The sequence below is a fragment of the Balaenoptera physalus genome (genome assembly GCF_965194825.1).
Source record: "Balaenoptera physalus genome assembly, chromosome: 3".
In the NCBI taxonomy this organism is placed as follows: Eukaryota; Metazoa; Chordata; class Mammalia; order Artiodactyla; family Balaenopteridae; genus Balaenoptera; species Balaenoptera physalus.
The window spans coordinates 195697-208141 of NC_138890.1; the positions used below are offsets into that span (position 1 = coordinate 195697).

Here is a 12445-nt window from a genome sequence, read left to right on the forward strand (position 1 = left end):
CACGGTAGGAACCTACTGATGGCAAATGTTAGACTCCATCAAATTCCTATGCATCCTTCAAAGCCCAGCTTCAGTGTCCCTTCTTCCAAGAAGCCTACCTGGCTAGCTCCCCCCCACTCAAAGCCCAGGCCCCACCTCTCGCTTCCTCTACCCCTGGATCCCGTCTCTGGTCCCATCCAGATCCCCAGGGGCTGCAGAGTTGGGGGTCTGGATCTCGAGAGCAGTGTTTGGGTTTCCCTCCTGTGACATGAACAGACAACGCGTGTGTGTTGTGGACAGCTCCTGGTGCCACGGGGATTTATTGGCAAGCAGCTAGAGGGTGGGGAGGGGGAGCAGGGCTGTTTCCAGCCTGATTCGGGGCTTGATTCAGTGCTTCCATGAGTAGCAGGAATGAGCCCAAGTTTGGCAGAAACCCAAACTGTGCTGGGGACCCAGGCCCTAGCGGGCAGACGCTGAGTTCTAGGACACAGGAAGCCGTGCCTCCAGCCAGCAGCTCGAGAGGACCAGAGTGTCCCTTTTTCCACCTGGCCTGGCCTGGCCTGGCCTGGTGTGACCCGGAGAGAAGAAACTGGGACGCTGGAAGGAGGCTCTCCCTGTCGGGACCACGGGGTCACAGCCCCCGGGACTGGAGAAAGCAGGTGGCCTAGAAGGACCTCAGACAGTTCAGAGAACAGGAAGAAAGGAGGCACCTTCCCCCCACCCTGGCTTCTCCTAGGCACGCCCACCACCTGCCCACACCCCACTTCACAGCATGGGAAACTGAGGCTCAGCCCAGGCCAGGCGTCCTGTCCCCCGAGGGCATCAGGGTGCGGTGTCCGCGGCCATGGTGGTGGCCCGTTTGGAGTGGCGGATGCCCATGGTGAATGCCGGGGCCCTGGCCTTGGTCATGGTGACCTGCTCGGGGCTGTGGGTGCCGGGGCCAGGTGTCTCATCCGGGGGGCGTGGGGCTCGGGGCCGCCCCAGCATGGTGAAGGCCGGCCGGCGCTGACGGTAGGCGTTGGGGTCCGGGCTATCATACTGGCCTGGACCCGGTATCTCAGTGGGGTCCTGCGGGGGTCGGGCGGGGGGCGTGCGGCCTGCCGCCGTGTAGCTTGGGCTGCTGGGCTTAGTGAAGATCTGGGAGCCCCAGAGGGAAGGCAGGGTGTAGGTGTTGGGGGCAGGGGCTGAGGTGTCCAGCGGCCGCAGGCGGAAGCGGGAGCCCAGGGTGAAAGCTGGGGGGGTCCGCTGGCGCATGGGGGCCACCTTCTCTGGGCTGTAGGCCCCAGGGCCGGGCGTCACCTCCAGATCTGTAAGAATGGGGCAGGAAGGTTGGCAATGGACAGAGTCCTCACCTCCTCAAGGACCTGGCGTGGCTCCCCATCGCCACATGCGTCGTGGAGCTCACAGAGCCCAACCTCCCTCTGTTCTCTTTCAAGCCTCTGGCCTTTGCCCAAGCTCAGCCCTCTGCCAGGAATGCCTCCCATTCCCCATTCCCACCTCCCAGGAGCTGCTTTTCCTCCTTCAAGACAGTGCCAAAGGCCCCTTCTCCCTGCTGCCTTCCCCACACCCTCCTAAGCAGAGCCCTCACAGCCCTTCCTGAGATCCCCCTGGGGTGGGTCTCTCCGCCTCTCCAGACATGGCCACACTGAGGTGAGATGGTCCTCACCTGGATCTAACCACACCAGGCTGGGGTCTCACAAAAAGCAAGGACGTGTTAAATCTACTTCAGCTCTCAGCAATTGATTGGCTTAGTACATGTTGGAGTGGATGGGTGAGTAGAAGGATGGGTAGCGAGTGGGTGGATGAGGAGTGAATGAGTAGATGATGGATTCAGGGAGTTGTAGATGGATTGACAGATTGTGGATGGATGGGTGTGTGGATGGATGGGTGGGTGGATGGGTGGGTGGGTGGGTGGGTAGATGGATGAGTGGATCATGCATGGATGGGTGGATGGGTGGGTGGGTGGATGAGTGGATCGTGGATGGGTGGGTGGGTGGGTGGGTGTGTGGGTGGATGGATGAGTGGATCGTGGATGGATGGATGGGTGGATGGGTGGGTGTGTGGATGGGTGGGTGGGTGGATGGGTGGATGGGTGGGTGTGTAGATGGATGAGTGGATCGTGGATGGATGGGTGGATGGGTGGGTGGATGGGTGGGTGGGTGGATGGATGAGTGGATCGTGGGTGGATGGGTGGGTGGGTGGATGGAGGAGTGGATCGTGGATGGATGGGTGCGTGGAGGGGTGGGTGGGTGGGTGGGTGTGTAGATGGATGAGTGGATGTGGATGGATGGGCGGGTGGGTGGGTGGGTGTGTGGATGGGTGGGTGGATTAGATGATGAATAGGTGGATGGGTGGGTAGGTTGGTGAGTAGATAGATGGGCAAATGTATGAATGGACGGATTGACAAGTAGCTGTGTGGTAGGTCAAAGATGAAAGGGTGGTTGGATGGGAGATGCGCTCTAGGTGAGAGGGAGCTGTCTGGAGCCTGCGAAGGGGATGGCTGCATTTGCCACAGTCCCCACTGCACCCTATTGTCTCCTGATGCCGAGGATGAGCTCCAGCTGCCCTTGTGGCACCACATGTGCCCAGGATCACATCACCCTGGGCCACTTCACCCATTCAGGTTCTCTCAGGGCCCCTGGCCCCTCTTCTGAGTCCACCGGATTTTGTCATTCCAAAGACACTGAAGGTCTAAGAACTCGGGGGTGGGAGGGGAGAAGAGTACGGAGGCACGAGATTCGCTGAGAGCCTGAAGGGGCAGGGTCCTGGTAGGGCAGCACAGGTCAGATACTCACCCCGAGACTTGCCCCGGCCCTGCATGGAGTAGGCAGGGGTGCAGCTGCGGCCAAAGCGGGTGACTTTCGGGTCCAGGAAGTAGACCGGCCCGGGGCTGGTCTCCTGTGGAGATGCTGGGGAGAGGAGCCCAGGGTCCTAAGGGCGCCGCCAATGGCCCCCCCGCCTACTCGGTGCCCTGCTGAACCCTGAGGCACTCCCACCCCCGAGGCCCCTGGCCCCATCCTGGAGGGCAGGGACTCAGCCCACCGACGTGGTTACCCTGACCTGGGGGCCCTGGGTCCTGGCCGTCTGTGTCCCTGCAGTCAAAGCTGTCCCGTCTGCTGTGCCCCACCCCTGAGCTGTCCTCTGCCAGGGGCTAGGGGACCAGCTCCTGGACCATTAGAATTCTGTGCAGAGTGAGAGAACCAGGCCCGAGTAAGGGTCCGAGGAGAGCCCTTCCAGAGCCTGGGCTTGCCTGCAGGTGGCCAGCCTGAGGGAGGGGCTTGTGTCGGGCTCTGAGAGCCAGGTCCTGGGGAAGCTCTCCGCCCAGGTCAGCCTCCTCTTCGCACTAGCAGGATGTGAAGATGGACGTTGAGATGATCCACGGAAGGGGGTGGTCCAGTGCCTGGCACTTAATAATTGGCACGGGACTTCCGTGGTGGTCCAGTGGCTAAGACTCCACGCTCCCAATGCAGGGGGCCCGGGTTCCATCCTTGGTCAGGGAACTAGATCCCGCACGCCGCAACTAAAGGATCCCGCATGCCACAACAGAGGTCCCAAGTGCTGCAACTAAGATCTGGCACAGCCAAATAAGTAATTAATAAATAAATAAATAAATAGATTTTTTTAAAAAGAAAGTGGAAAACATGCACCGATTTAAAAAAAAAAAATTGGGACTTCCCTGGTGGTGCAGTGGTTAAGAATCCACCTGCCAATGCAGGGGACATGGATTCAGTCCCTGGTCTGGGAAGATCCCACATGCCACAGAGCAACTAAGCCCATGTGCCACAACTACTCAGCCTGCGCTCTAGAGCCTGCGAGCCACAACTACTGAGCCCTCGTGCCACAACTACTGAAGCCTGTGCACCTAGAGCACGTGCTCTGCAACAAGAGGAGCCACTGCAGTGAGAAGCCCGCGCACCGCAATGAAGAGTAGCCCCCGCTCGCTGCAACTAGAGAAAGCCCGCGCACAGCAACGAAGACCCAACGCGTTCAAAAAAAAAAAAAAATTGGGGCCAGTTACTATGATTGCCATTGTTACTGTCTATAAGCCCACTCCAGGATAAATGACATGCATCTAAGTGTAGTAGGTCTGACAAGGATCAACTGGTTTAAGTACTATGCATATGTGTGCACACATGACACGGTACACACACATGAAGCATGCTCATGACAAATGAGCACAGTCCAACTCATGGCATTTCCCACCTCGCCGCCTTTGCCTATGCTGCAAACTCTGCCTGGAGTCCCCTTCTTCTCCAGGGGATTCCACCAAACTCCTACTCATCCTACAAAGCCCAGATCCCATGCCTCCACCTCCAAGAAGTCTTCCCTGGGCACTCAGCAAAGTCTACAGTAACCACCACTACCCCCGACTCCCCAGTCTATTTGTCCCTCTGTCCCAGGATGGGTCCTGTGACTGGGACTAGAACCTGGCAACCCTGGTTGCTCTGGGCCATAGGCTCAGTTCTTGATCCTTCCTAGTGACAGATGTGGCGCTGATTCCCTCGTTTGCCTTCTGGGGCCACTCGCAGCTTCCTGAGTTTTCTCTCACTTTGGTTTGGGATCGTTGCTGATTCTGAAGTCTGAGAAGAGGCTGCTGGCGCCGCACCTCCCAACAAGCCTCTGTCCACACGAAGCAAAGTCCCCACAGAGCAAGGACCCTTCCAGCCCCCAGCCCAGCCCACTCGGGACCCCGAGCGCTCTAGAAAGTGGGTGAAGGAGCGTGTGGGCAACGCCATGAAGGCACAGGCTTGCGGGTACACAGCAGTGACACCATCCACACAATGGGCCGCTGGCTGTGGCTGGGGCCCCGTGTCCGCCCCATCACTGCATCCAATGCTCACTCACACCCTGTTGCACCCCTTCTGGCCAGGAGGAAAGTGGACATCACAGAGGCGGGGTTGCCCATGGACCAGGCCAGCCCCACAGCCTGCTGTCTCGCCAACATTTCCTGTCCAAACACGAAGGATTCTCCTTCCACCCTCCCCGCGCCCCGTGGGACATCACGGCCCAGGAGCCCCCATCCCGCTGACCAAGGACCTGAGGCGGCACTCACACCCACAGCCCTTCTTTGCGGAGCTCTGACTGGAGACCAGGCACTGCTGTAGCCACTTTGAAGGCATCCAATCCTCACTTAATGAACATCTCCAGACATCCAAGGTGTATTTAATCCTGACCGCAACTCGGTAAGGACTGTACCGTCATTGTTTACAGATGGGGAAACAGACACAGCTTGCCCAAGTCAAGCAGCAAGGAATTTGCAAATGCCCTGCAAAACCACACATTACTCCCCTTCCATAAGGAAACAAGGGACCAGAGAGGCACAGCAGCTTCCCTGAGGTCACACAGCGGGGGTTACTTTGCACACTGTCCCGGCTTCCTGCCTGACTGAATGAGAGCTTGGATCTAAGGGGGTGAGGACATACTCTGGGTGGGAGATTGGAGGCCCACCTCTCCCACACCGGCCTTACCCTCGCTGGGCCTCCGGAAGAGCGAGTAGGCGGGACCAGCCACCCTGGTGCAGTCGTGGTTGATGTAGCCGACGGTGGACGGCAGGGCGTACAAGCCTGGCCCGGAGCCTGCGACCAAAGCCTGAGGGTCACGGCCTGGGGCCATGCACCCTGAGAGATGAGGGGAGACAGGGGACCAGCCCCTGAGCCTCCACCTGGCCTCCCAGCCAGTCTCCACGGCAGGGGTGCGGGAGTAGGAGCTGCCGGGGGTGGTGGGGGGAGTGGCAGGGGCTTTGTGAGTCACAGGAGTTACAGGAGGGAGGGGCTGCAGGGCTGGGGCACCCTGGCACCACTGAGGCCCAGACTCAGAGATACACAATCACAGGTGGGGAAACTGAGGCCCAGACACAGAGATACACTGTCGCAGGTGGGAAACTGAGGCCCAGACGCAGAGATACACTGTCACAGGTGGGAAACTGACCCCTGGACACAGAGATACACTGTCACAGTTACAACGTTTGGTGGCCTCTGCAAGAATGTCAGTGCTACATAGGCCACGGAATCTGACTCCAGCGGCTTTGCTACAGATGGAGAAACTGCGGCAGGGCCGAGGCGGAGCCGAGATTCCAGGGTCAGTGTCAGAGTCAGGGAGGCTCAGCTCCCCCACGGACCGCTGCACAGGCTCCCAGGTTCTGCTGCTCTCTCTGAGACAGTTATCGCCAGTGAATACACTGCAAAGGCTTCTTGCTTGTTTCTCCTCGTGTCCGTCCCCCCACGGGACCTCTGCTGCTCTCTTGACCACTGTACCCTCAGCGCCGGGAAAGGTGCCTGGCCTTTAAGACACTCAACTCACGGGCCCACAGGAACGCCACGTTCACACCCATACTGCGGGAAGGAAAACTGAGGTTTGGGGAAGCGCAGGGGCTTAGAGACTCCCTCCTCCAGCCAGGCTCCCACACATTCCAGACACCCCAGCGGGGCGGGGGCATTGGAGCAGGGAAGGGTCCCACCACCACGGCCCCCTCGCCCACCTACCGTTCTCCAAGGGGACTACCCCGCAGGACCTCCTCAGACCAGTCTCCGGAATCTGGCACTCGGTGGCCCGCCGGCCCAGGGCCACCGGGGTCAGCCGTGGAGCAGGGTCACAGGGGAGGGTCCCCATGGTGGGCAGGGGCCGGTCCGGGGATCCTGGTGTCAGCTCCTTGGCCACGCAGCTCTGGGCTACAGGTGCCGGCACCTTCCCCGATCCTGGCGGCTTCTGCAGGGTTCGCAGAGCCCCAGGCAACCACACCCTCCAGACGGCACAGACGGCCCCTTGTCTGTCGGCAGGGAGTCTGGGGCCCTGGCCCGAGCAGGCTGGCCAGCGGTCACTGGCCTGGAAGTGGGGCCAGGATCGAGTGTCGGCCGGGCAGCTGGATGGTCCAGGAAAGAATCCGGTGTCAGCAGAGCTGGTCCCCCGGGAGCCAGCTGAGCTGGGCAGCCCGGGCCAGAGCAGGCCCTGGGGAGCCGGAGCTGCAAACAGGACACCCACAGCCTGGTGGCAGGAGGGACAGGTGAGGTCATGGGCGGCCTGGCCCCATTTCTACAGCTAGTGAAACTGAGGCACGGTCCAAGGTCGCCACTCTGGGAGCTGCTTCCTTCCCTCCTTCCTTCATCCAGGAAGGACTTATTGGGCACCTACTGTGTACTAGTTTCTGTTTGGGTTGGTGGGACATGATGGGAACAGGCAGACGAGGAGTTGATGTTTTCGGGAGGGGAGAGAGGAAATAAGCAATAAATGTATAAATGAGCACACCATATGTTAGAAAGTTAAATGTTCTGCAAACATACAGCAGAGCAGGGAGTCGGGGACAGTGGTGCAGGGGCAGAATGAGAGGTCACTGCAGTGAGAAGGTGAGGGAACATCATTTCAGGATAGGGAAGGGCTGTGCCGAGGCCCCGGGCAGGAGCTAGGACGGCAAGGAGGCGGCAGTGGTCCTCCAGGACAGGCCCCTGCCTTCCAGAAGCCAACAGGGATTTACTCCATCCCAATGCAGAGTTTATTTCCTTGACTGCACCGAAGGCTGCCACACTGTCAGTCTCCAAGGTGGGGCTCGGGGAAACCTGGCTGAACAGAATTCCCATTCCTGTCTCTTCCTGGCGTCCTGGTTTGTTGTTGTGTTGTCAGCCCCTTTTGCACTGCAATGTGTTACCAGTTGTATTGAGTTACAATTCACATACCATACAATTCATTCCACAATGTACTTTTCATGCATTCTGTAATTTTTTAACTTTTTAATCAAAAAGTCATAGTCTGACAGACCTACTAGAGAATGGACTTGAGGATATGGGGAGGGGGTGGGGTGAGATGTGACAGGGTAAGAGAGTGTCATGGACATATATACACTACCAAATGTAAAATAGATAACTAGTGGGAAGCAGCCGCATAGCACAGGGAGATCAGCTCGGTGCTTTGTGACCACCTAGAGGGATGGGATGGGGAGGGTGGGAGGGAGGGAGATGCAAGAGGGAAGAGAAATGGGAACATATTGTATATGTATAACTGATTCACTTTGTTATAAAGCAGAAGCTAACACACCATTGTAAGGCAATTATACTTCAATAAAGATGTTAAAAAAAAAAAAAAAGTCATAGTCTGTGTCAAAGGTCATAAAACTTATATTAGAAAAGAAGATCTTAAAATCAGTGACCTAGAAAACTGTAGAAAGAATTAACAAAGCCCCCCCCCCACCAAAAAAGCTGGCTCTTTAAAAGCATCAACAAATTTGATAAGGCTCCAGCTGGACTGATCAAGAAACCAGTGAGGTGAACCAGTCACAACACTGGGAACAGAGGACGGGCAGCAGTGCAGACCCGCAGGCTCAAGGGGTAACGCGGTCTGTGTGAAGCCAGAAAAAGACCTTTTGCTGAGCAGGAGCTGAGGCGCTTTCTGCGCCGGCATCATCGTGTTTAATTAACCCAGCATCTCGTAAGAGGTACTTATGCTGACCCCTCTGTGGTCACAGGTGGGGAGATGAGGCTCGGGGAGGGAGAGTGACAGGCACAGGACTCTTGACTCAGGTTTTAGAGCAAAGCTTAGGGTCAAGGGCTTCTCCCGGGTTCTAATTCTCACTCAGCTTTCTGGGAGTGCTGAAATCCTCTGGATTCCCGTCGCCCTAAGGACAAAATCCAAGCCCTCCCTGTCACACAAGGCCCCGCACGGTCTCACCCCCACTTCCATCTGCCCCGGACTCCTACTCCTCAGCCCTGGTCCACACCCCTGCGGCCACATCAGCCGGCTTCCTGCTCCTTGGGTGGGAACCTCGGGGCCTTTACCTGCCCACCCTCCCCCTGGGATGCACGTTCTGCAGATCAGCCCACAGCCAGCTCCATCCTCATTCACCTGTGGGCCCCAACACTGGACAAGCTACGTGCTTCTTTCCAGAAGCGCACAAACTCCAGAGCCACGGACAGAAGTGGGCACTGAGGAGGGATATGGGGGATAAATACGCCACCTCCCTCTCCTTCTGCCTGTTAGCGCCTCCCACTGACCCACACCGGCCAGACTTGCAGGAGCCCAGGGACACCCCACTGAGGTCAGTCTCCGGGGCCCAGGGCAGGCAGAGGAAGGACCCCAGCCCTCCCCATGCCTGGCGCCCCCAGCCCAGGCTCCATCAGCCAGCCCTGGAGTGAAGACAGCTAGAGACACTGGTTCCAGTCAGGATTCGGCCCCCACTGTTTCCTCTCTGTGTTACAGCCCCAGAGATGAGACCCTACATTCAGATTGCATTTCCCCTCTGTGCCCTAGGAAAGAACCAAGGGCTAATACGGAGTGCGGGGTGGGAGGGACAGACTAGACCAGCAGCCTGAGCTGGGAAGGGTGCTCTGGGGACCTCCAGGCCCAGCCCCCTCCCCGCCTGAACTCGGCACCCCCCAGCCTGCCGGCCGCCCCACTACTGGCTCACTTGTCTCTGCAACTCCAGCCCAGAAATCTTCACTCCACCAGGTGAGCTGAGATGCCAATTAGCTCAAAGCAGATGCAAACAGCCGTGTTTTAATCCGAACTGACACAGGGGCAGCAGAGGGCAAATCAAAGAACTAGTAAAAGGAAGCCTAGCTGGGCGTGAGAGCAGGGCACAGGCCCAGCCACAAGGCCAGAGGTGCGGGCAGTGTCTGGGGGAGACTGCAGAGCCGAGCCAACGCCTGGATACAGCCGGTGCTCCACAAATTTCAGCCCTTATCACAGTTACTACTTCAACCAGGATTCAGCTGTGCATCAGGCACTTTCAGGTACTGGGGAAACAGGGGTGAACAAAACCCATAAACTCCTTTCCTCCCCTTTTTATGGAGAGAGGCAGGCAAGTGAGTCTGCAGGTGTTAAAGGCAAGTAGCAAGGAGGGGCCGGAGGTGTGGGGAGTGCAGTTGGGGAAGCCTCACTGAGCAGGTGTCACTGGAGGAGAGACCAGAGGGAGGTGAGGAGAGAGCGGGGGAGACCCGGGGAGAGGGCGCACCTGAGAGGGGCACCGCCGGAACAAAGGCCCTGGGACAGCATTGCGCCCGGCGTGTGGGAGGGACGGCGGGGAGGCCCGTGGCGGTTGGAGCGGAATGAGCGAGGGGGAGAGAGAGGAGGTGAGGACAGGAGGGGACGGGGTGGGTCGGGTGGTGCAGGACCCGGGTCGCAGAGGGCTCAGCTCTCACCCAGAGGGACGCGGGACCCCCCAGGGCGGCGGGCAGAGCAGGGACGCGGGCTCGCTGCTCACAGGCGCCCTCTGGCGGCTTCGGGGAGAACAGGCCGTGGGCGGCACTGGGAGCCGGGGCGGACGGGACAGCGGGGGTCTGGGAGGGGTGGGGTGGGGGAGATGCGGGGGAGGGATGTGGGGTGTCAGGGAGGATAGTGGGGAATTTCGGGCCGAGGAACTGTGGGGCCAGCTTAGCTGGGATGGAGCAGGAGGGAGCGAGAAGCAGGTGGGTTCTGGGTCTACTTTTTTTTTCTTTTTTTTTTTTTTGTGGCCGCCTTGGGTCCTCGTTGCTGCACCAGGGCTTTCTCTGGTTGCAGCGAGTGGAGGCTACTCTTTGTTGCGGTGCGCGGGCTTCTCATTGCGGTGGCTTCTCTTGTTGCAGAGCACAGGTTCTAGGCGCGAGGGCTTCAATAGTTGTGGTGCACGGGCTTAGTTGCTCCACAGCATGTGGGATCTTTCCGGACCAGGGCTCGAACCCGTGTCCCCTGAATTGGCAGGCAGATTCTTAACCACTGTGCCACCAGGGAAGCCCTGGGTCTACTTTAAAACTAGAACCAACAGGGTTTGCAGGCAGATTTGATGTAGGCAGGGAGGGAGCTACGAGCCTCCAGGATTTGGTCTGCTCACCTCAAAGAATGGAGCTGCAGGTAACGGGGAGGTAGCAGAGGCGGGAGGGGCAGCCTTTAGAAGATCATGAGTTCAGTCTTGGGACTGTGGGCTTGGGACTCCGTGGGACATGCACCTGGTCAGCCAGCTGTACAGGGTGGGTTGTTGGTTATCTATGGGCCCTGTGGGTTCAGAGACACCTTGGCTTTTACCCCGAGGGAGGTGGGAGCCCTGGAGGGTTTGAAGCAGAGGAGGCGAGTGGTCAGTATTAAGAGAAAGGGAGGTGTCAAGAATGGCTTTGACCTGAGTCTCCTGAAGGAAGTTGACCTCGACTGAGAAGAGGGGCCCAGTTGCTTTCCTTAGTTCTTTACTGTCCGATTCTGCCCTGCTCCTTCCTGACACACACGCAGAGGAAGAGGCGGAGGCTGTGCGTGCCCTGTCCTGGGGTCCAGCACATCACCAGTCTAAAGCAGGCGCCCAAATACCCTAAAAAGAAAGGGGTGAGGGGTTGTTGACACTGCTGCGCTGAGCTGAGGTCCCCCACCCATCTCTAAAACCATCTGGGAGCTAAAAGTGAGTTTGCACCCCAGGAAGCTGGGTTACTGGATGGCCTGCTCTTCTGTCCCTGGCATGGGGGCGCCGCAGGCCAGGTGTTTGCGGGGACACCACCCCATGCGGTGCCAGCTTTCCCCCTGCCCTCCTGGCCTGAGATCTGTCACCTCCCACCTCCCAGGGCCCTCGCAATTGTCCCTTATTCGGGCCTGACTCAGACTCACGTGCCTCGGTGGCCGCCTGCCCCTTTGTTCCGGGGGCGGGGACTAACAAGGAAGACTTGTTCTTCCAGGGATCAGGACTCAGAGAACCTGCCAGCTTCCCTCCTGCCTCCATCCGGGAAACAGCTGGCAGCGACTCTCCACGTGGGACCAAGCCAAGCAGGGAGGCAGCAGCTCTCCTGTTCTGCTGGGTACCCCGCTGCATGCCCGCCGAGTCCCCATTATGAGGATGAGCACACGAGGTCCAGAGGAAGGAAGGGCTCGAATTGGGGGGGGCTGGCGAGCGTCTCAGCAGCCTTTCCTGGAGCCCACAAAGTCCTACCCGACCACGACCAGGTCCTTTCTCCCCTCTCTGGCTTTATCCATCCCTCCAGGGCCGCCCCTCTGGCCTCCCAGATGCAGGGCCTTTGCACTCACTGTACCTTCTACCCGGTACACTCCTTCCCACATAGATGCTTCCTAATTCTCTTCACTTCCCCCAAGTCTTTGCTCAAACCTCTGCCATCTGCCCAACTAACTTCATCCTACAACTTGCCCCATGTCCACACTGCCAATCCCCCTTCCATCTTTTTTTTTTCCCCACAGCATTTATCACCCACTAATATAGTATAGCATTTGTCTCCAGCACAGTGATGGGCTGGAGCTCATGAGAGCTGACTTAGCAAGTTGATGTCATGCTGGCAGCTCCCATCAGCCACGGTGGGAGTATTTACACCCAGGAATCAGCATGAAAAAAGCTACAGAGCAGGGCTTTTGGCCCTAAAGTGCCAGCTGTTCAACATTTATAGGCACACTGCTGCCTGTTTATTATACTTAATGTTTACACCTCCTGGTTCCCGCCCCCACCCCGCCTCCATAAGAATGGAAGCCCCTCGGGGCAGGGTCGGCCCACTTTGCTCTCTGCTGTCACCCGGGCACCTAG

General features: G+C 58.4%; 1 protein-coding gene across 3 annotated transcripts; it reads right to left on the reverse strand.

The window, feature by feature from the left end:
• Positions 1 to 280: 280 nt before the first annotated feature.
• Positions 281 to 7716, reverse strand: CIMAP1D (CIMAP1 family member D). Of its 3 annotated transcripts, none has more exons than XM_082455065.1 (4): positions 6462 to 7716; positions 5448 to 5555; positions 2775 to 2888; positions 281 to 1286 (listed from the first exon to the last, which is right to left on the reverse strand). In XM_082455065.1, exons 1-4 carry the CDS (start codon positions 6586 to 6588, stop codon positions 802 to 804), a joined length of 834 nt encoding a protein of 277 aa, XP_082311191.1. In that variant the 5' UTR covers positions 6589 to 7716; the 3' UTR covers positions 281 to 801. The 3 variants fall into 3 exon arrangements, with proteins under 3 accessions (XP_082311191.1, XP_082311190.1, XP_082311192.1); XM_082455064.1 differs by having other exon boundaries at positions 5448 to 5597; XM_082455066.1 differs by lacking the exon at positions 5448 to 5555.
• Positions 7717 to 12445: the final 4729 nt, after the last annotated feature.

Coding starts and splice junctions, on each gene's coding strand:
- CIMAP1D (XM_082455064.1), bottom strand. CDS start 6,588: ATGGGGACCCTCCCCTGTGACCCTGCTCCACGGCTGACCCCGGTGGCC. Junction 5,598..6,461: donor GGTAGTCCCCTTGGAGAACG/GTAGGTGGGCGA, acceptor CTCATCTCTCAG/GGTGCATGGCCCCAGGCCGT. Junction 2,889..5,447: donor CTTCCGGAGGCCCAGCGAGG/GTAAGGCCGGTG, acceptor TCCTCTCCCCAG/CATCTCCACAGGAGACCAGC.